Raw genomic sequence first — 22,583 nt, 5'->3', positions numbered from 1 at the left:
CGGCGATATGGCTTACGCCTCTTCTAGATCGAAGCGACCGCCGGAGAACAAGATTATGCCACCAATATCTCCACGCGCCTCGAATGAGGCGACTGCATACCGGTGCGCTCTCTGGTAGGCGGAATGGTGGCGACCAGCTACCGTCAGCCCAACTTTCGTCCGGGCATCCAAGTGATACCCACGTTCGCCTTCCGTGTTTGTAGATTTTTCCCATCAAGGCCACTTGCTTGCTCTTCTCATCGTTATTTCCCTGGTCTATGCAAAGCGCGTCAGCCCAGATAGTGATTGTGAAGAATCGTCGGCGAAGCGCCCTCAGAGCCATGAAGAGGTTTGTGGATACATCGATGGTTTGACCATTGACACTTATGGAACTTTTGCTGCCTGGTTTGCCCCATGTGTATGACAGAGTATCGTACCGAGGTTTGAACAATTGATCGAGGGAAACAACTTTTATCCTGCACGATATGGGATCGTCCCATCGTCCAGGCTGGAGTTTGAGCACGCGAATCTGGTCCTCCCACATCCAATCGATGGGTTCGTATATACCTTTTTTTGCTGCTTGATGGTAAAGATCTCGCTTTTGCGGAGCTCGAACGGCATGATGACAGGATACATAGACTGCGCGAATGCGGTGGCAGACTTGCAAAGTATTGGCAAAAGGGGCCTTGATCAGAATCATTGCTGCTGCTGCCATTCTAACACTCTCAAGTCGCTGTCTGGCTGTGCTGGTGTGCGCTTGGTTTCGAGCTGGGGTAAACAGAGGAAGGTTGAAGAGCTGGTGCGAGTGTCTAGGTGGCGGACCTCGATATTTTCTGCTTTACATCACATCCGAAAGTGTCGTAGCGAGGGCCGACCCCGTCGAGCAATGTTCATGAGCTCGGATGATGTTTGAAGCAAAGCTGACAAGAACCAGGCTGCGATCATGCCTGCATCTCCGTTAACTCGTGCGGTAAGCGCTAGGCTGCAATGGATCTTGAGCATATTATGCGGGCACCAACGGCGTCACGCGTACAATTGACACGCAGAATACCAATAAATTGTAAGCAATTGACAGAATAGCAATACCTAGGTGCACTACTCTGGAGTCCATCCGTTCCACACAGAATACGAGATCATGTGACAAGAGCTCCAGTTCTAATCCCGATCCCACCTCTCCATGCCTTCCTTCTTCATAGTCTCATACCACGCCCTCACATACTCCAACCCAGCATGTGGGCCATAAATCCTCTTCTCCCACTGCGGCACCGGAGCCTTCAGTCCCGTCTCCTCCTCACACTTGCGCATCAGCTCACTTAGTGTGCCACCGCGGTCAATGGTGTTGTCGGTGCTATAGCCGCCTTCCTTGGCACGCGCCTCACGTTTCTTGCTGCGAAGAGTAGACGTGGCGAATTTATCGAATGTGAAGTTGTGCGGGTCGACGACAACACCGTAGTTTTCTGCGGCACCTTCGGGGGTGACGAGGCGGCGGTGGACTTCTTGGGCTACGCGTTCGGGTGGGCGGGTCAAGGGGTCGCCGAGACCGCCACCGCCCCAGGTTATCCATTCTAGTACGTCGCCTGGGGGTGTTAGTTTTGTAGTCCACGCACGCGAACAATGAGTGCAACTTACCTGGGTAGACATGTATGAAATCTTGCTTCGATTGACAGAATTCCATGTTGTCCTTCTCGGCCGGTGTACCGTAGCTGTTGTTTCGGTAGACAACCTTTCTCGATCTGCTTCCAGGCCTTCCGCCGTTGACGCCCCAAGCCTTAGTCAACCATCGGTCGTCGTGCGTGCTGACGTCGCCTTCGCATAGCCATCTGTACAACGTCCTCTGTGCATTACCACCGCGGTAGAAACCAGCGCCACCAGAATCTGGCAATGCCTCGTTGGCTTCGATGACGACGGGGTAGTAGAGCTCGATGTTCTCAGCTGGGATGGACTTGATAGCTGGGAAGAGACAGTGACAATCTGGTCCGTCGCCGATTGGTCGCGCAGGCACGCCACCGAACCCGATTTGGAAGAGCAAGTAAAATTCGCCATCGGGCTTGAAACCAGAGTAGAAGAGATATGGTGAGTCGGAGAAACCTGCTGCACAACGGTAGGCGGGGTTTTGTTGGCCGAATAGCGCTTGCAAAACGTCCATGATCCGACCGAGGAGATGAGTGCGGCAACTGACGGCTGCTGGACGCACGGGGCGAAGGATGGTACCGGCCGGGATCTTGATATCTAGCAATTCATGGAATCCATCGTTCACCACCTACCAGAATTAGTTACGTTTCGTCATATTCTGGCGCTTGATTTACTTACAGCGTACGGATCGTAGATGGCGAGCAAATGGTAGCCGATGAACATCTTTAATAACGTGACAGACAGATAGAAGTTCATCGAGCTGTTTGACTGCGGCGAAGTGCCATCCCAATCGAAAATAAGCTTCCCGTTCTCCTTCTTCATGGAACAAGTGATGGCATATGGACCAACTCCTTGACCATCGTCGTCGATGAAATCAGTGAAGCTTGACACCTCATCGCTGATCTTGTCATTGATGATCCTGCTAATGGCAAGCTTGTTCTGCTCCAGTAGGTAATCCGCAGCTGCTTCGTATACCTCCAGACTGTAGCGCCTGCATAGTTCGGTGACACGCGTAGCAGCTGTGCGGCAAGCGGTAACAAGCGCCATAAGGTCACTTTGAAACCAGTCTGGTGTACGGGAATTGCGGAAGAGTACCGTCGCGAGAGTTTCATTGTAAACACCCTTTGTATAGAGCTTCACAATAGGTACTTGAAGGCCGTCCTCGTAGATGGTGCTGGCGTTGATGCTCATAGAACCTGGTACTTTTCCTTGCATATCAGTTATGTGGCCGAAATTTGCTGCCCAACCTATGAGGTTGTGCTCGTAGTAAATGGGGAGTACAACGAGAACGTCGTTAAGATGCGATACGGCGCCGTCGGTTTGGTATACATCATTTGTGACGAACACGTCGCCTTCTTCGACTGTGCCTTTCCAACCGTCCAGAAACTGCTGTATGAAAGACCCAAATTGACCGACTAGCATTTGGCCACGTCTGTTGGTGATGACATTGAATTCGTCTTGTTGTTCCCGAATCGCCGGGCTCATAGCGCAACGAAGCAGAAGAGCATCCATTTCTCGTCTGATAGAACCCAGTGCGGAGGCGATCAGAGTAGCGATGATGGGCTGCTCTTTGATCAATTCTTGAGCCGACTCTTTGGTATGCGCGATCTTTCCGTGTTCCTTTTTCTCGGTTGGCCAGATGAGTATGTTGCCCATGGAGTCGATCTTTCCGTAGTATCCAGGAAGGATGAGGGTGTTCGAGTCCATCTCAGTAACAACCGCTGGACCATGTATGATTTTGCCAGCTCCTCCGATCTTGGACCGATCCCAGAAAGTTGCCTCGACCTTCTTCCCATCCCAGACGATGACCTGTTTAGCTGTGATGGCGTCTTCGCAAGGTTCAGAAGTACGAGCATCTTCCAGGGGCTTGAAAGCCACCTCTTCGGAAGCGTCAATGACTTTAGCACGCAAGCGCATTGTCTCCATCTCAGCATGCGCATGTGAGAAGCCGAATTGATGTTGGTGGGCCTCGTTGAACTTGGAACGGAATATATTCACCAGCTCTTGGGAGTTATTGAACTCGTCGGAAGTCAGATCCACAGTAAGTGTCATGGCTTGGCCCTTGTAACGCATATCTGCTTGGTACACGACATGCAGAGCAGCGTTTTCGTCTGCAAGCGAGGTCTTCATCGTTCCTACACCGCCGGACTTGAGATTCAATAACGTCTCTTTGAGCTCTTCCTCGGTTATCTCGGAGAATGCGCGAATGTACGTGCAACTCTGCTCGTGCGACATCTTCGTAATAGCATCACCTTGCGCGCATAGCACACCGGGAGAAGGAGGGACGATAACAGGCCAGGAACCAAGAAGCTGGCCAAGGGCGTTACCATGAAGTGGACCAGCACCACCGAGAGCGACCAATGCAAAATCGCGTGGATCGTAGCCTTGCTCGACAGACACCAACCGCAGAGCACCATGCATGGATTCATTTACCAGGTCGATAATGCCCTCAGCTGCGGAAGCTGTATCAAGACCCATTTGCTTAGCGATCGATTCGACTGCAGCTGTAGATGCGGCGACATCCAGTTGAAACTTTCCACCGAGTAGTTTCGACGGAAGGCGACCTAATGCCAAATTTGCATCGGTCACAGTCGCTTGAGTGCCACCTTTTCCGTAAGCTGCAGGTCCAGGTGTGGCGCCGCTAGACTCAGGTCCAACACGTAGAGTCTTTGTGAAGTCATTGAATATCGCGATAGAGCCACCACCGGCTCCTACAGTATTAACATCCACGCTGGGTGCTCGTACTGATAGGTGACCGATCGCAGTCTCTCGTCGAATAATGGCATCGCTTCCCGGAAGTAGAGCGCAGTCAGTGGAGGTTCCACCCATGTCGAACGTAATGAGATTCTTGTAGGGCGTGTTCTTCGCGACAAGATGAGAAACAGCCTTGACGCCACCAGCTGGCCCACTCATGAGGATGCGCACCGGTGTCTCGCCAGCAAGGTGGGTTGAAGTCAGGTCGCCATCGGATTTCAAGATGCGGATCGTGTCTGTGTCTTTCTCGAGCTTCTTTTGTAGGTTCTGCATATAAGTCTTTACCACCGGTTTGACGATGGCGTTGGCGGCTGTCGTAACAGTGCGCTCGTATTCTTGGATTTCCGGCAGGACATCTGTAGAAGTGACGATCTCAACATTTGGCCCAAACTCGCTGCTCAATATGGCCCTGATGCGTTCTTCATGCGCGCTATTGGCGAAGGAATTGATCAGCGATACGGCAATTGCTTGCAGTTGTTGTCTCTTCAGATCCTGCAAGTCCTTTCGTAATTCATCCTCATCCAGCTCGTAGAAGACTTCACCGTCAATCTTGATACGCTCTTTGACTTCTACAGTCCTCTCGAGAGGCACGAGAGGGTCGGGCTGTTCGTAGTGCATCCACGAGCCTAATCCGCCTGGTATCTGGCTTCGCCGTGTGGACAGTATGTCCTTGTGACCCTTGGTGACGATGAGACCGCATTTGGCGCCTTTCCCTTCAAGCACCGCATTGGTACCTGTGGTTGTGCCATGGTGTATGTACTCAAACCTGCCGTCCCAGTTGTACTTCTCTTTCAGGATTTTGCGTGCCTGTTGCACTCCGTCTTGCACACCAATAGACTGATCTGTCGTGTTGGTCGGCACTTTTGTGCGTACCGCTTCGCCGTTCGGGGTAATGACGCAGACTAGACTCGATTAAAAGATGAAGCTACTTTGTGGAAAAGGGCCGTACCGTCGGTGAAGGTTCTGGGATCGTGTTAGCCGCGCTCCTTGATGTGGGCCGTGTTCAGACAAGCCGCGAGGTGCTGGCAGCTGTGGATTCGGGGAAGTTCTGCATGTTCGCCGCCGGGGCCAGGAAGAAGCTAGCGGGTGGGCGTCCAGGCCTCCCACCGGTCCATGAGAAAATTGAGGCGATCATTACTTACCCTCCAACATCAACGCCGAGTCTGTAACCAGGCGTGGCCATGGTGTCGTAGCCGAATCGCGGTTCAGCGATGAGGTTGAGTCTATCCCAGGCTTACAACGAGGACTGGATGATGGGTTACCGGATGGCCCTGCGTCATGCTATAACCATGCTTTTTTGGAGCTGCTGCTAATGCGCCGAGGCCGCGCCGAGCATTGTCAAATACAATATCGTTCGTGCTATCAGAGGCTCCATTGCCGCTGTCAGACACTGCGCCCTGCCCATAGTGGCAGTCACCATTGCGCTTGGGGAAGGCGTCTAATGGATGCCGCAATTACGGCACTGGCGATGATTGGAATGTTGAGGATGATCGGTGTTCGCTATCGTTTGGATGCGGGGTCGGTGAGAGCTAATTGCAGTCGTGTTATCTTGGACTATCTGCCTCTGCCTCGGTGCTGCGAAGCCGCTGTTATCACCGAATGATGTTTGACGCGAAAAGTGGACGAGGATGCTCGGCGCGTGGACCGGGGGCGACGCGCTTCGCTTAGGTGCTTCCGACAAGGTCGCGAAGCATCCATCACACCCGTCCTCCTCATATACATCATCACGATCTTCTATTCAACAGCAATGGCGCTCGATATTGCGGAGAGAACTACTGACGCCGGGCGCACACACGCGGAGACTAGACGCCGTGCTCTTCTCATGCCAATGAGATCCGACCGTCATGCTTGATGACGTCATACATCGCTTTTTCTACTGCTATTCAGGACAAAGAGCTTTGGCAAACCACGACGGCGCAGCATATCAAAGATGCCTTTGTTTGACTTCGATTGTTTCCTTTATACAAGAAATTAGCTGTACACCGATCTAGGAGCACTTTCCGCAGGATGTCTCCAACATCAGAGCAGTCGACCATAGCAAACTGCTACGACGATCCTTAACATCAGCAAAAGGTTCAATGTAGAATAGTAAACATGGCCTCAGATCTCCGGTATCAGCTTTTACAGACCCTTTCTGACGAAAGCGATGATGACAAACATGTAATTATACGTTTGTACATTGCACTAGATGAGACCAACACCATACACGACGTGAGTATCGACATTCAATTTTCTGTCGCCGATACGTGTTAACATGGATCTAGCGCTTTGTACTCAAGAAGGTCACAACAGATGACAGAATCATCTTCAACGAGCGACAGGCAGTTTGCCGTGTCATCGACACCCTTCCCGATTCCGGCGCAGTACTGAAACATAGATTCTGGTCGTGTCATGACCATGGCGAGCATCTCGGTCCCACCTCCAAACACAGGTACGAGGTGAAAAGGTATATGGACTATTGCTCTGCAGGCACACTTTCCAACATCATCGAAGAATACAGTGCGGAAAAATGGCAGCAGAATACCGACGACCAGATTCCTGAACCCATGTTTTGGATCACTCTCATCACAATCTCAGAAGCAATCTACAATCTCACAACCGGATTGACGTACACACCAGGTACGGACGATGCAGCAAAAGCCTTTGGGTGGATACCAAAAGTGCATCGCGACATCAAGCCCAGCAACATCTTCCTCATGGAACCTCAAGAACCCTTCACTTCTTTCCCGCGACCTGTGCTAGCAGACCTCGATGATATGCTCGAGCTCTTTGGATATGAGGAGTACACCAAGAAGTACCACTTGTTCACCCGAGGCTACGCTGCTCCGGAAAACAACATCGACCTGCACACCCTAGACCCCGACTCCCGAGGCTTTGGCTACTTTCAAAAGCAGCCGCTCTCCTGCAAAACAGACATCTGGTCTCTGGGCACCGTACTCTGGGAGATGATGCACAGTTTTCTCGGTCCCCACAAGGCTCAAGGCCTTTGGCACGGGGCTGTCACTAATACTATACATTCAGATCCATCACAAAGTCGCTTTTTTAAGCATACTCTTCCCGTGCTGGCGTCCACGATGGATGAGCCCAACTATACGAGGGATTTGACCCGGATATTTGAACTGTGTAATCAAAGTATACCCGCAAGAAGACCGACGGCGGTAGGTTTGAGGAGGTTGGTGGAGAGAAAGATGAGGAGGGCGCAGAAGTGCTTGGGAGGTTTTGAGGGCGATGTGGAGGAGAGAATGAGGGTTAGGTATAGGAAGGAAGAGTTTGGCATGAGGCCCAACACTGGGGTTGGGAAGAGGCGACGTAGTCATTGGGTATGAATTCATAGCTCATTTAATCATACATAGCACCGTATCGTCGTCGGCGCTCCACCAGTTCTTGTTTACTTTGCCGCCATCATCTCCAAGAACTTGTCCCCCAGCGCATTCGCCGCCATCGGGTTGTCGCCGGTAACAAGCTCCCTATCTACAGTGATACTTCCCATAGACTTAGCAACACCCTCCTGCATATCCGCGCCCTCTTTCCTCAGCGTGCCCTCAACCTTGTCGATCTCGCCGCGGAAGATCGTCTCCATCAACTTCTCCTCGGCATCCGACCAGCTCGTCATCTTGTAGCCAGCGTACTCAAACTTCTTGCTGGGGCCGTACTTGGTACTTAGGAAAGCCCAAGGTCCGTGGCAGATGGCCGCAGTAGGCTTTGACAAATTGTGGAAGTGTGTGAGTATGCGACCGAGATCCGCGTTGTCGCCCAAGTCTGACAGAGGAGCGTGACCACCGGGGATGAAGACACCGCCGTAGTTCTTCAGTTCCTCGTCGCTGATCTCGGAGAACTTCTTTGGTCGCGAAAAGCCGTTCTCTTTCTTCATGCGTTCGATCAAGTCGAGTTCTCTTTGCTTCTCGTAGTAGTTTCCTGCAAAGGCGGCGAGAGATACGCTGAGTGGGTCTGGTGTGGGTTCTTTGCCCTCTGGTGATGCGAATGTGACTTCGTAGCCGGCGTCGAGGATCTTTTGGAGAGGCTTCGCTAGCTCCATGAGGAAGTAGCCTGAGTCTTGCGATACGGTCTTTCCATCGCTGCCGGTGTTGTATAGGGGGAAGGAGGACGCGTCGGAGAGCACGATGAGGACTTTCTTGTTTGCCGCCATGATGGTTGATTTGGATTTGGATGTGTAGGTTGGTGGATATTATGCGTTTCTGATTTTGATATTCGAGAAGTCAAATGGATATCAAGCTGTGTTGTACGAGAGATAGGAGAGGGCGATACGAGGGGTTGGTGTATATGTTTATGGTTTTCGCTGCAAGGTCAGTATGACGTAGGCGCCTTCTGTCCTTCAGCAACGTCACACCCACCCGACTCTCCACTTAGGTAGTCGACGTGTTGCATAAACTTCGATGCTCTGTCTCGGATAACCTCGGCACAATCCTGTGTCATCGTCTTGATGGGCGACCTTATACGCGAAGAAGACACGTCGCGTCGCGTGTGAAGGCGGTTCTTGCATGACTCGTCCCTCATCGCGAGATGACTCGCTTGTGCCATCCATCTCAATTCCTCAACTCCTCCAAACTTTCACTACGAGCGTACGCAACTGCAAGAGAACGAAATGTATATAGCCAGGCTGCAGAATAACGCCTGTAAAGGTGTCAAGCACACTGGGCCCTAAGATTCGTGCCACAGGAAACCAGCAGCATCACACATGTGTCCACAGCGCAAGAATCGCAGTCCTGGACGCCTGAAAGTCGTGCAAGAACCTTGTTGAGGCCGTCGCGTTCAGGCAACAGTAAAAACTCCAAGAAGACAACATAACAACATCACGCATAGTTTGAATCATCCTGTAGCAGAACAGACGTTATATCAGGCGGACTCCAGCTAGATGATGCATCGATACTCAACACTGCTGACATCGCCACTGACCATCCTGCACATTAGCTACTATGCGCCTCTACACTCACGTATTCTTTCTTTTTTCCATCCTGTCAACTGCGCTAGCGCTATGGGATTCAAAAGACCCCTGTCCCACTTCCATCGAGGCAAAAATTGAGGCTGACCATTCCCGGTCCCTCGACGGCCGCTACCCATACGACGTCACACCCTTCACAACCTGGGACTCCGTCCACTCAGCCCTCCTTACCTGCCCTAACATATCCACCCTCGACATCGGTGTCTACGGGTCCTGCAGTACATGGCCCGACCGGATGAACCTACCGCTCAGCCCTTTCGGCGGTGAGAAATATCCCGATATCAAATCTTTGAAGGTTGAAGGCTATCAGTGGGAGACATGGCAGCATCACGAAATTTGGAAAGGGCCGAAGTGTCTAGCGCCAGGCAAGCTGGAATGTTTCATGGACACATTGTATTGGGTTTACAAAGGCCATTGGAGAAGCTGGCTTAGATGGCGCACTCAATCGAAAGAGCAGTGCGAGAAGACCAACGCAGAGCTGTGGCTTGACGCAATGAACTGGACGCGTATCGAGGAGCTTTCTGTAGACACCGTCCCGGAAAGCGTGCGGAAGGTTCTCTCGCAGTCGCGAGCGTTGCGCTCGCTGAACACGACAGACAGCGAACTCATCCTCGGCTTGCCAAAGAACACGCTGACGCATCTGTCTCTTGTCAACGGCAAGCGCGACACCGTCCTCTTCGAAGATATTCTGAACCAGCAGGGCGGATCTTTGGAGAGTCTTGAGATGCGCTGGGATACTGAGCATCATCCATGGAGGTATGACGGCGATCTCGACGACGAGATTCAGATGATCAGAAAGAGCGCAAAGCAAGTCAAGCATCTAAGTATAAACATCTTCCGTAACGCTAGCAGCTCACCCTTGGAAACGCTGGGAAAGATCGTTTCCATACCCACGCTACGAGAAGCAGACTTTTGGATAGACATACTCGGGCCACGGGAGTGGAGTTACAAAGAGCTCCGCGCCCTCGGAGAACAGCACGCAGAGGCAGAAGGCGGCAGATACCTATTTCTCAACAAAAAGGATGCGCTGAATATCTTCAATTACATGCGAGACAAGAAGCAAGGGCAAGAGCTGGAAAGAGCAACTTTTTGGATTGGTGACTGGACACGGAATTGGCTCTGGGAAACCCCAAGAGCACATGTAAAATGTGAAGCGAAAGCAGATGTTGATATGGAAGACTGGTGTGTGGTGGATGATCAGTGGCCACACTACCCGATGTTCGTGCTCACTCCACGGGTAGAAGCCCTGGAAACTATGGACACGGATTTCCGATGTGGAACGACATGAGCTCTGAACCTTGAATCTACGTTGGCTTCTCGGTAGATACATGCATATGTTCACGACTTTAGTCGTGACTGACGGTGGGATCCCATGCGCAGGGCTCATACACTCCGGTATCCAGGCTCTTCATCTCTTCGGCTGTGAGCTCGAAGTCATAGATTTGGGCGTTCTCCTCGATGCGAGATTTGGTTACGGATTTGGGGAGCGGTATGAATCCCTGTAACAGCAACATCAGTCCATTGCTCCCTAGCAAAGAGTTATTGCATTCACGCTCACCATCTGTATACTCCATCTCAGCAATATCTGCGAAGGCGTCTTGTTGTACTTCTTCGCGAGTGGCTTGAGCAGCGGATCGTCGTTTTTTGTTGCGCGCACGATTGGACTGTATGCTTCGCATAACACACCTCGCTGCTTGCACCAGTCTACGATATCTGGACGCGCGAGCCACGGGTGAAGCTCTACCTGATTGACGCTGAGCACTCCACCCTTGCCCTTCCCCTCTTTTGCCTCGGTTTCTTTGATCCACGCTTCTAGCTCATCTAGATGATGCACGCCGTAGTTCGAAACGCCAATCGATCGAATCTTGCCTGCCTGCACACCCTCAACGAGCGCTTTCCACGCACCGATGCGGTTCTCCTTACCGCCGTAGGGACTGTGCAGGAGGTAGAGATCGATGTAATCGAATCCGGTGATCTTGAGGGTGTTTTCAATGTGCTGTTTCGAGTTCTCGTAGCTCATGTCTTTCGGAGGGATCTTTGTCGTGAAGAATAGCTCTTCTCTTGGAATGCCCGACTTCTTCATGCCTTCCGCAGATGGTTGCTCGTTCCGGTAGGCGACGGCAGAATCAACATGGCGATAGCCGACTTTGAGCGCGTGCTCAACCACCTCGGAAGCGATGTCTGCTGGTGTTTGGTATACGCCATATCCGAGAACGGGGATCTTGTAGCCTGATGGCATGGTCTGTTGCGAGTTGATGGTGAGCCCTGCCATGATTGCTGATGACGTATGGAAGGACCGAGGTGATCTGGGAAGGGGCAATTGAGAACGTAGATTTGACAATCTTGTGAGGGCAGCAGTACGCATAGTACCTTTGCAACGGAATGAATGGAAATAGTTATATATCTTGAGCGGCTGTTGCCTCAAGGACGGGATGATACCTGTAGGAGTATACTCCGGTGAACCTGGAAATAGCGGACATAAAGCGCCAAGGCCGAAGACTAATGACGCGTCAGGAGCAAGATCACCTACCTAGCTACACCGAATAGCGAAATAAAACTTCTTCATCGTCAGTCCATCGGACTTTTGAGTTACTTCATCGTCACCGCTTCTCTCTGGGTCTTTTTACTACCAAATTAACCTCAATGGCGCCTGCGCCTCTTACCACGAGATTCGTCCCAAAACGGCAATATTAATATCAATTCGCAGCCGCCCCTTAAGGACATATGACGCAGCAAATCAACCCAATGTAGCAGCACATAATTAGGCAAATTGCCGCTCTTTCCTGTCACTCTGCAACTGTTTACCCAGCGATCACCGCCGTTATTGACGCCTCTTACGCTCAACACATATATGCGAAGCAAGACAGGCATCGAGCTCCCAGCTCTCATGCGAACCCCAGGCGGCTTCGCGGGCCTCAGCTGCACGGGATCCGAGATGACGGGCCCTTTGTCAGCGCTAGAAGGGCCGAAGAAGATCTGGAGAAGACGCTGCAGACTGGCGAAAGCTGGTGGGGCGAACGCACGCGAATAGGCGCCTGACACTATGGATAATTACAATACCACGTTGCGCATGCGAGCCCACGGACCTGAAACGTCCCGACCCCCCTCCTTTTTGGACCTCTGGGTCGCGTAAAGAGTATGTGCTTTCTGCAAGAGGATAGCAGGTTGCAGGCCTAACTCGTTCCTCCGACACACCGATGGACTGGCCTTTGGTTCGGCACCCCGGCAGCGTCTCAGGAGTCGGTTTACGTTTCTCAACTCCACGGAGTGTAGCACGACAGCTTTCCAACATTAGCCGAAGAGTTTTGTACGACTGATTTTCGATGGATGCCGATCGCATTATCGGAATAGAGATCGATCTTTGCCGGAGCCTTGAAGCTTGTCCGACCATGAGCTTGTGAACGAGTGGTTCGGCAGCCTGTAGTACCACCGGTGAGCCGTGAAGGGATGCACGCTGACACGACACGCACGTGCAGGGTGACTTCATAGGGTCTAGCATCTGGCCGCTTCTGTGCCACCTCTGGAAACCCATGCGATGCGGCTAAAACATGTGCAGTTCAACAATATTTGCCATGATCGACTGACTCTATCGTCTGGGTGGCAGAGACGGGAAACACTTCGCTTCCACTCCTTTGCTAATGTGGGGCGTAGATCATGAAACACTAACCCGGTCGAGTCGTCAACTGCAGCTCCTCTGTCATTGTCACATTGCTTGCCCTTCTGTCTACCTCACGACCCAGTCAAACCATTTCCTGATCTGTTTCAACCCCTCGACGCAAGCCTCAACCGTCGCTCCATGCGTCATTCACAGCTACAGGGATCTTTTTCCACTGACTCTGGTCGTTGTCTTATCGCGTGTTCGGCAATGCGGAGGCGATCCCGAAGATTCGAACAATGTCACCTACCCCGAGTGTACTAGTCCGCATCCTGCGTCTGAGTCTCGCCGCTATTGGCACTCATGCTCGGAAGAAGAACGTGGAACACTGTCCTGCCGTCAGCGGTCAACGACCAGCCAAGTAGAATGGCGGTAGGTTCCGATCGCTGCGTGATGCGCGACGACGCAGGAACGTGGGGGTATACAGCACACGCGGACGACGAAGCTTACTACTGGCTACAGCGCGTTCTCGGAGGCTTAGTCTAAGATGATAAGCAGCCTATTAAGACTTCTAGAAGAAGTCTATCAGACTAAATCCTGACTCTTACCACCACTTCCATTGGCAGTTCTACGCGAAAGGCCGCTACCAGCCGTTTTTCAACTCGAGCGTAGGGCCGTTCGGGCCGCTGGCGACGTCGAGGAGAAGTAAGCTGCGTACATGCGCAACGAACCGGTCTTCATCGCGGTCCGCGACTGCCTTGGCGAGCGGATGTAAGCTGACTAGGGCTTGTGACGTGAAAGCTCCCTCCTTCCGAGCAAGCCACGGGCGATCACCAAGCAAATCGTTCGTCGCCATCCACAAGATTTCGAAACGCGCTGACCAGTCATAGCCACCAGATGCATGATATTACACCGCGCGGTCCATCAGCATCGTCCAGATTCTACTTCTACCCGTGCTCGTGCTGGATCTGGTAGATGTGTGGTACACGTCAGACCGTATTCGAAGCCATTGTCCATGCGTCGAGTGAAACTGCCGCGAAAGTCTCGGTGGCATCGTGCATGGAGCTCGAGCTTCTGACAGCAGTGCTTACACTCAGTACGTAGACGTCGTCCACCTGTTACATCTACAGTGCGTGTAGGAGAGCACTCGGCGCAAAGGATGTCGCAGCACTGAAGGATATAGACAGTGTGACGAGAGTTCTTGTCGTGCATACCGGCGCCACCCGTGCCGTTTGAAGAGCGACTGACAGCTTAAGGGGAACTCAGGATTGCGGGGCCCTTGATTGACAGATACAATGTCACGGCACGTAGGAGCCGGTGTTCCTGCTCAGATCCCCACATGGTGTGGAGATGTGATACTACCATCCTCTATACGCCTGTGGTAGTCTATCAGCCGGGGGTTGATACGGCCGAGCTCCTCTTCTCCGCAACATCAGCATGAGCTCAGTGCTAGATGTCAATATCAGAATCTACCCACATACGCAAGTCGGCACAGCGTTATGTAAGGACCGTTCATCTTGCTGATCTCCTTGGTCTACGCCCCAGGAGACCGCATGGCACCCGTGCCTTCCAATCGCACTGGCTAAATCAGTCTGTCAGTGCTTGGTGCATCTGCCGAAGAATGGTCTCGACCAGACATCACTAAGAATGTGAAACTACCTCAGTAAGATAGTGGCAGACGCAGGGGATGATGACGAGGATAGGTACGGTGTGCGTAGCTGAGACCCCCTAGCATACTCGCGCTATGAGCCCATGCATACTACAACAGTGGCATGTAGGTAAGTTGTTACGTGCTCGCGTGGAGAAGGGACTGTACCACGTAGCTTACACATAGGGCTGACTATGCTGACCAGTCACGAGCTTGGAATGGAGGTATACGAGGGATGCTGGCGTCGATCACGCCTTCTTACTACTAACATTTCTTACACAAGCACCGATATACTCGGAAAAGTCGGAGGTAGGGGAGGCACACGACCCATGCGTACCGTCATAGCTAAGCAAATAGCGCAGCCACAGCGATGATGCATCTTACCCAGGCCACAGAACAGAATGCGCAGTGCTATACGTAACAGACCCGAATGCGTGACCTGCATCATCAAGGCAGACTACGCGCGCATTGGCATTCATCGCGAAAGCACGTCATGTCCCCGTGCCCTTTGACAGGATTCACACGAAGGAACGCACAATGTAACAGTGTCCATCGCTTCTCCATAGCGGGCAGGGCACCAAGACACGAAAGGCCCGATTGCGGCGCCGCACCCATCTCCAAACCTTCTGCGCGAAGGTACGGCACCACCACCACCGTGCCGCCCTCAAGACACGCGAGCCGCGCGGGTGAAAGCCCAAGCCCCAAACCTCTGCCGCACAAAACGGTTGTCTCGTGTCCACTAACCACATGAGCAGCCGCGAAAAAAATAAATAGAGCCTTGTCAAGTCGTAAGCGAACCTGTCACAGCGCTTTCTATTAAGACATCTGAAACCAGTGCGCCAAAAATCGATACAATCGTGATTGCGGCACGACTGTACTGTATTGCGGCGCAGTTCGGCACAGGTGGGTGTGTGGTAACGGAGATGGGTGCCCCGTTGAAGAAGGAGCGAGGGACCAGAACAAAAACGAGGGCCCCACAAGGCGGCATAAGGTTAGTTAGGGCGGTGCGAAAAGCGCATGCGCGAGCGACAGAAAGGGAAGATGAAGAAGGGTTTAACGGTTTTGGGAGCGAGATACGCGATCTCGTTTTGTCTCATTCCACGTGTAGATGCAGACGCGCTGTCTTTGAAGCTTGCAACAACCGAAAAGACGCGCAGCAGGGATATGTGATGTGCGCGTGTTGTACATGGGGAAGCAGAAGAAGGGGGCCGCGCAGATGGCCTGTGAGATCTAGCTGCGACTCAACAACAGGAAAGGAGATGAAGATGATCGTTGTATGTATTTGAAATAAGATAACTCAACAAATGTAGTTAGTTAAGCAAGGGTATCGAGCGAAAGAAGAAGATAAATGACATAAAAGGCGAACGTTAAGAAGGCGTTGCGCGCTGGTTGCTGCTTGCTGTGCCCCATAGAACTCCCTGACCCAAGCCCATGCAAGCCGCCCGTTTTTTCTCTCTCGCTTTGCTAAACGCCGGTGTGTCTGTGCCGCATCGCGGGAAGCGTTTAGACTTAGACATGTTGCCCCGATGGGACAATCCCTAGGAGTGGAAGAATCAGAAAGGAAGAGCGATGCGGCGTGGTTTACCCGCATCCTCCTGCCGTAATAAGCGAGGCTGACACTGGCGAGGTTGACTAGGTGGTATGGTGCTGGTGCAGGAAGGGAGGGAAGTTCATGGGCGTGGGCTCGATGGGGCTCATCGCGTAGGGTGCAAAGCCTTGCTGGACGTGCTGGACGTGGTGGTCGAACTGCGTGTAGGGTATGGGTGTTGGATCGATCTCTTGCCATTTGCGAGAGCATTGGCGTGCGGTCCATTTTTCTTCTGCGCCGTAATCGAGCATCTAGAGGAGTCAGTGGCTGTACTTGGAATCGATGGTGGTGTTACATACCTTTTGCGCGATGATGTCGAACTTGTTTTGCACCCAGTAGTCATGGGCTTTGCGCAGTGCTTGGACGTCTACTTCAGTCCACTGACGCATCCGTTCTTTTAGTCGCTTGATACGCATCTGCAGTGCGGGTATTTGGTACTGCCTGCCGAAGTCTTTGACAAAGCGTGCTGCGATGTCCTTCCAAGGCATGTGCTCTTCCTCTTTGAGCCGAAGAAGTAGACGGTCTTCCTCACTGAGCTCAAACTGGGACGATATCTGTGAGTCCGACCGCTTTCTTCGCTTGGGCTCTTCTTCTTCGTCGTCTTCCCTCTGTCGCTTGGTTCCGTGCGAACGGGGTGTCTCCAGGGGTAGAGGAGCGATCGGTGTGTACATGCGTCGGGGTTGTGGCGAGGGCATGTGGCTTGACGATAGCTCTGTTGATGGCTCACTCACGCGAGGACTATGGGTTGGGAATGCCGGATAGTAGGCTTCGTGGTTCGCATGAATGCCTAGTGCGTTCATCGTCCAGGAGCCGTCCACTGCGGCCGAGTGCAACGAGTCTGAACCGCTGTGAGTCCGGTCCATAAAGTGAGACTGTCTCCTGTAGCGAGAAGTGGGCTGATGCAAGACAGTCCTTGCGTCGGATTGGGGCTCTTCAGATGGCCGTGTTGACTCTGGTACCACGGATTCCCGAGAGTAGACGGTACCTGGAGAGATGGCTGTTGTTGAATGCGTAGTGGACACTGGAGCTGTTGCTGAGTAGTAGGATGCAGACGCAGGTGGTGACAAGTTGACCTGCGTCGTGTGTGGAGGTATATAGCCATATGAGGCGTATGTGGTCTAGACGACGGCATATGAGCAGCCGATCTCGCAACAAGGGTGAAGTACAAACCTCGCTGTGGCACTCTGGGGCCGAAATTGAGGGGGCATACCACCCAGTAGTCGGCTGACAGTTGAGCTCTTGAGAAGGCAGAGGGCTTTCTGGCAAGCGTGGATTGTATGAATGGAACGACTGTGGAGACATAGTGCCAGGCGAGGAGGCCAACGCGGGGTAGTACTGAGGGTGGTAGGGACTTGGCCAGGACGAGGCTGACTTGTCTTGGAGATGATGCGGAGGGAGGATAGCACCTTCAAGTATGATAGACATGACAACTGCGGCTGTGGGTAGGATTTGAAGAACCTTATGTGCTGCGCCTTACTGCTGGTCGCTAATGTAGCAGACTGGAGACGGGCGGTAGCAAGAAGAGGATGCGGCGCACGGTGATGATATTCAGGCTCGAGCTGGACGACTAGGCTAGGGGAACGCCTCAGTCATATTTATCAAGATGGTAGCGGTATAGCGGCCTCGAGTGCAGGTCACTTCTAGTGCGTCGACTCTAACGTGCCACCCCCAGTAGGCTTTGAAGGATGCTGCTGCGCACTGACGGTCAGGCCTGCACGTTAGCGCCCCGAGCTTTCACCCTGCTCTTCTCTTGTCTCTACGTGGTTTGGCGGCCCTAACCCCAGCATGCCATGCCTTGCGCTTGAGCCGCGAATTGGCCAGCCATGCAGCGTTGCTCGACGGTTGTGTCCGGCCCATTTGCTGGCCCGGAACGCTGCGCTGGGTTTTCTAGGTGGTGTCCTGCAACAACGGTGATCATGACCGTGTGGGCGTCGCGGCAGCCTTGCTATCGGATTCCGCTACACGCCTGGCCGGCCAGGGTGTGCCCGCTACACGGCATCGTGGCTAGTGCGCATACCTGTGGTTTTTGAGGGTGGAAGTCGAATGTAACCTTCAGTAAGGCGGCCACCCTGACGTCGGCCCTGACGTCGGCCCTGACGTCTGAGACTCCTCCCACAATCGCGACCCAGCGGGTTAATCTCTTTTCGATGCAGCGTGATATTGACGAACCTGTCTGTGCTGGCGGCGCCATAGGATGCCGTCAACAAGGGGTGCACTCCATCGCGCAGCAGCGAGGAAATTTGGCCAGCCGTGTCTTCCCATTCGGTGCGCCTGGACAGCTGTGCCGTCGAGCTGCCTCAAAGCCAGTAAATTGCCCCGCATAGGGTGCGTAAGCTGAAAGCGAAGGACGCGACGGCGCTTAAATGCACGCTTGCGGTAATTTCTATTGGCCGCTAATATACGCTTCGGCTGGGCAATGACCGCTAATTCGCCCCTTTCGTCCTTGTTCCCACCCTTCCAACTCACCTCCTCTTCGTCGCACCTCTCACACAGCACTCGCTCACGATATCAGCGAAGATCACTGCCACCACTGCTATCTACATCACGTCGCTTGCTAGCGTGTACGTCTGCCATGTCGATTCTCGCCCCACACCACGGGTCTGCTCCGTGGAATACCGCCGACAGCGACCTTCCGCACAATGCTCAGTGGGTGTGACCCCCCACCGCCATGGTACATATCTGCTACTAGTCAATCTGGGCTGTGCGTTGTTGAACGGCTAAAAGACTTCGTTTGTGCGGCGGTCCAGCGCCCGAAGACCCCGCTTCCTTGTTGTCTTCCAACGGTGATCCTCACTCGTTACTTTGTTTGCCGTGTTTCGTCGGGGGCTTCGTATCGGCAGAATACCTGCGACACTTCTTGTGTTGAAGAGCGTCCTTCATGGTCTTTCCGTGAAGTGGAGCGTGGGTGGTGCCCATGGTGACGCACTGAACTTTGCGACCGCAGCACGCGGCGGCTCCAGATCTTGGTACACTGCCTTTTGACTCTTGATATAGCTGCGACTCCATTGTTTTACGTTCGTCCTCCGACTTGCAGTTTTTGTCTTGCTTTTTTTATGGGCGCAGAATCTGCCTTGATTCACTCAGCCTTCCCGGTTGACAACCGTTCCGAAGTGAAAATGGAAACATACACGTTGCGGCACTTGGTGGATCTGTTCTATCGCGGGTATTTGCAATAACTACGCCGTACAGTGTACTGTTGCACGCGGCCTGAGGGCTGGATCCGCACTTTTGCCTGAGATATTGCGAAGTGACGAAGTTGGCCACTCACATCGCAACCACTGCATGCCCGCCTAGAGTCGGCAACATCTTCACCGTTACGGATACGGAGCTCATATGACCTTCTCGAAGTATACGTAGGTACAGCGAAGGATTGCGTACCTGGCCTAAGGATGCTGCCATCCGTCCCGCGCGCCACGTTGGATGCCTTGGAGTCCTGACCCAGGCGTCCATGATCTTCGCCGCAAGAAACACCGATATGAGGCTGCAAGTGGCACCTATGCGGCGCTGTAGTTCACTATCCGACTTACTGAAATACTGCGACGGGATCTATGGACGATATAGACGCTCGTTTGCAAGGCTGTGTGGACTTCGCATCTCGGAATAGCACAGGGCGTAAGTTGAGCCACAATGTCTGCTTGGCTCGCTCGCTGCGCCTCACACCGCCCGACTATCATCGTGCCATACATTTGTAATGTGGTCCCGCTTTTGACTTCAACTCTTTGTGCGATATGCAGCAATCCTTTTGTGACATACTTCGACTCGCACAAGCACGCGCGCTGTGGTTCAAAAGCGAAACGAGCCTCTCGGGGTCATCTAGTGCGGATCCACTGGCACCCGGCCTCGCAAATGCTGCCCCTCGAGTGATATACGGATCGATCTAAAAGTTACGCTTGCTGAGAACGGGTTTTAGTAGATCAAAACTTCTGAGCTACAAGGTCACGATGAGCGTTCCGACCAAGCAGTCGGTAGCCTATGCCGGATCGGTGCACAGTCCGACCGCCTATCGAGAAAGACGCATGCATGCAAACGCAATTCTCAACATCGTCTAAGCTCGCCAACAATCTTTAATCTCCTGCAAATCCTCGAAGCTAGACCATATATCTCAGAACCAGATGTGGAGTTTGCAGCCTCGCGTTCCGATTCTCCAGGCTAGCTCGAGCGACTAGGCCGCATGTGAGGCGCTAGTGTAGACCCTTGGGAATTGCCAAGCACGTTACATGTAGCGTGGTAGCTTGCGTCAAACCCGGGGAAGACGTTACGCATCACCAACCAGCCCGCCCATCGCCTCCCCGTCCTTTCCTATCCTCGACCCCAAATCCTACCGGAAGTGGTGCTGCACATCCTCGCGCCGGCACCTGTCTATCCCCGACCCTCTTATTGGCACCGAGTGCCGGAAGCGCGCTTTGAGCCCCAACACGTAGGCGACAGGCGGCTGGCCTAGTGCTGTGTAGCCGTCGCATAGCATTATTTATCCCCAAAATGACGGGGTTTAACCTCTTCCACATCCTCGGCGACGTCTCGCATACGTCATCGAAGCTGATACTGATATGGGCGATACACTCCAACAGCAGCGCTGAGGGTGAGTTGGCTTTATCACCACTTGAAGCTTGCAACACGGGCTGACGTATGCAGGTGTGTCTCTCATCACCCAGGTCCTCTACGCGCTCGTCTTCGGCACGCGATATCTCGATATCTTCAGCTCTTCCATCACCAAAGATGGGTGGCATACGTGGAACTTCTCGCTGAAGGTACGGAGGCCCGGCATACGTCCACGCGTACGCGGCTAACCGGTCAGATATTCTATACGCTATCATCGCTATACATCATCTTCTTGATGACAAGTGTATACGCGCGCACACGGGAGCGAGAGAAGGCATGGAAGTTTGGCATGTACTGTCTGCTAGGCAGCATCCTCATCACCCCATTCTGGTACCTTATGTTTAGGAATCACGTTCTCGGGCACAGCACCTTTATGAAGGTAAGATGCTCACACACCCTCAGAAACTCGACTAGATGCTGACATGATAGATTCTCTGGGTCTTTTCCGAAATCCTTGAATCCGTTTGCGTCATCCCGCAACTGCTCCTCCTCCGCCAAACCACCGTACCCACCGTCATCGACTCCTACTACCTAGTTACACTGGGTACATACCGCGCCCTATATGTGCTGAACTGGATCATGCGCGGCGTCAAGGAGGACGACTATCTCGATCCTACCTCGTGGGTCTGGGGCTCTATACAGACGGCACTCATGATCGACTTCGCATGGGTATACTACACGCGCCAGCGCGTGAAGCTCCGACACGGCGGCGTAGTAGACTCAGAAGATCTGGGTCGCGGATGGATCGTTGGCCGGTTTGTGGGCAGGAAGAGCATGGACTTCGACTACGACGAGGAGACCGCTGGTCAACGCAACGATACCACACAACCGAAGAACAAATGGGGTCGGAGGGGCATTTCCGTTTCTGCCGATGAAGGAGTAGAGGGTGCGCCAAAGAGGACGAGTCCCGAAGAGAGAAGAAATGTAGATCCAGAGAGTCAGCCACTGGCCGATCCAGCTGCGTTCGAGGACGAGAGCGACGACGATGCGCCACCGCCTGGTGCTACTTCAGTGGCTGAACAGAGCGGTGTAAGGAGAGATGAATGGGACGACGATTTGGATGATGATGCTAGTGAGCATGACGCCACGTCCAAGGCGGTCAAATGAGTTCACAAGCATGTTACTTAGATGGGAGGTATGGGATCATACTCATTTGGGCACGACATCACCGCTCCACCTCATTGCATTGTCTGCATTTTTACAGCGAATTCACAGTATACATTACAACTCTCAAACCAACTCCGCGTGTGCACAGGGGGCCCTGGGAATGAAGTCGCATCATGCCCCGCTCAGCTGATACACCCGTATAACCTCCTACCTTCACGTATACACACACTTCCTGAAACACTTAGCCCACCCTTCGCGCAACACTAGAGCTATCCTGGAAGCCCTGCATTTCCAGACCCCACGTACGAGAACCCCCGTTTCACGTTCCCGTGGTTTCGGCGACTATAATCCTGCTGGACGCCGACTCCCATTCATCCCATGTCTTTTGACGCGTTATTCCCGCTACCCGGCCCCCACATCCAGCTGCCGCATAGTAGACCTTTCTTGTTTTGTGATGCGTTGCAGATGTGCTGGGCACGTGTCTTGCCCTAGATATGCGCGGGTGGGTACTTGAAATAGCTGGGTCCGGGGTTTTCGGTTACCGAGGAGGTGGGAGGATGCGGGTTGCAGGATGCAGAAAGAAGGATCATGGATGGCGTTTGGGGCTGAAGGAACATGGAGAGGAGATACTGGGGTAAGATGGGCGTTTGTGGATAAAGATAGTTACGGGCTGCTGGGTTGCTGCATGAGAATTCGTGGGGAGGATGGCGTGTCAGGGGAT

General features: G+C 53.0%; 7 protein-coding genes across 7 annotated transcripts; 3 read left to right on the top strand and 4 right to left on the bottom strand.

Annotated features, from left to right (window-relative positions):
• Nucleotides 1-1,134: 1,134 nt before the first annotated feature.
• Nucleotides 1,135-5,548, bottom strand: J4E79_005884 (uncharacterized protein; the record flags this gene model as incomplete). Its single annotated transcript, XM_049354761.1, has 5 exons — nt 1,135-1,556; nt 1,609-2,239; nt 2,290-5,267; nt 5,315-5,328; nt 5,508-5,548. The coding sequence occupies 5 exons, from the start codon at nt 5,546-5,548 to the stop codon at nt 1,135-1,137; spliced, it is 4,086 nt and encodes a 1,361-aa protein (XP_049210884.1).
• Nucleotides 5,549-6,459: 911 nt separating this feature from the next.
• J4E79_005883 (uncharacterized protein) lies at nt 6,460-7,588 on the top strand (the record flags this gene model as incomplete). Its single annotated transcript, XM_049354760.1, has 3 exons — nt 6,460-6,525; nt 6,630-7,364; nt 7,499-7,588. The coding sequence occupies 3 exons, from the start codon at nt 6,460-6,462 to the stop codon at nt 7,586-7,588; spliced, it is 891 nt and encodes a 296-aa protein (XP_049210883.1).
• Nucleotides 7,589-7,753: 165 nt separating this feature from the next.
• Nucleotides 7,754-8,512, bottom strand: J4E79_005882 (uncharacterized protein; the record flags this gene model as incomplete). The annotated part of the gene is made up of 1 exon (XM_049354759.1): nt 7,754-8,512. One exon carries the CDS (start codon nt 8,510-8,512, stop codon nt 7,754-7,756), a length of 759 nt encoding a protein of 252 aa, XP_049210882.1.
• A 1,048-nt stretch (nt 8,513-9,560) lies between these two features.
• J4E79_005881 (uncharacterized protein) lies at nt 9,561-10,613 on the top strand (the record flags this gene model as incomplete). Its single annotated transcript, XM_049354758.1, has 1 exon — nt 9,561-10,613. One exon carries the CDS (start codon nt 9,561-9,563, stop codon nt 10,611-10,613), a length of 1,053 nt encoding a protein of 350 aa, XP_049210881.1.
• Nucleotides 10,614-10,671: 58 nt separating this feature from the next.
• On the bottom strand, nt 10,672-11,597 carry J4E79_005880 (uncharacterized protein; the record flags this gene model as incomplete). The annotated part of the gene is made up of 2 exons (XM_049354757.1): nt 10,672-10,824; nt 10,884-11,597. The coding sequence occupies 2 exons, from the start codon at nt 11,595-11,597 to the stop codon at nt 10,672-10,674; spliced, it is 867 nt and encodes a 288-aa protein (XP_049210880.1).
• A 4,603-nt stretch (nt 11,598-16,200) lies between these two features.
• On the bottom strand, nt 16,201-16,827 carry J4E79_005879 (uncharacterized protein; the record flags this gene model as incomplete). The annotated part of the gene is made up of 2 exons (XM_049354756.1): nt 16,201-16,407; nt 16,456-16,827. 2 exons carry the CDS (start codon nt 16,825-16,827, stop codon nt 16,201-16,203), a joined length of 579 nt encoding a protein of 192 aa, XP_049210879.1.
• A 3,808-nt stretch (nt 16,828-20,635) lies between these two features.
• J4E79_005878 (uncharacterized protein) lies at nt 20,636-21,862 on the top strand (the record flags this gene model as incomplete). The annotated part of the gene is made up of 4 exons (XM_049354755.1): nt 20,636-20,735; nt 20,789-20,904; nt 20,952-21,134; nt 21,185-21,862. 4 exons carry the CDS (start codon nt 20,636-20,638, stop codon nt 21,860-21,862), a joined length of 1,077 nt encoding a protein of 358 aa, XP_049210878.1.
• Nucleotides 21,863-22,583: the final 721 nt, after the last annotated feature.

The sequence above is a fragment of the Alternaria viburni genome, assembly GCF_023758015.1.
Source record: "Alternaria viburni strain BMP 2772 chromosome Unknown scaffold_11, whole genome shotgun sequence".
Lineage (NCBI taxonomy): Eukaryota > Fungi > Ascomycota > Dothideomycetes > Pleosporales > Pleosporaceae > Alternaria > Alternaria viburni.
The sequence above is the reverse complement of the archived record's forward strand: the minus strand, read 5'-3'. Positions and strand labels throughout refer to the sequence as shown.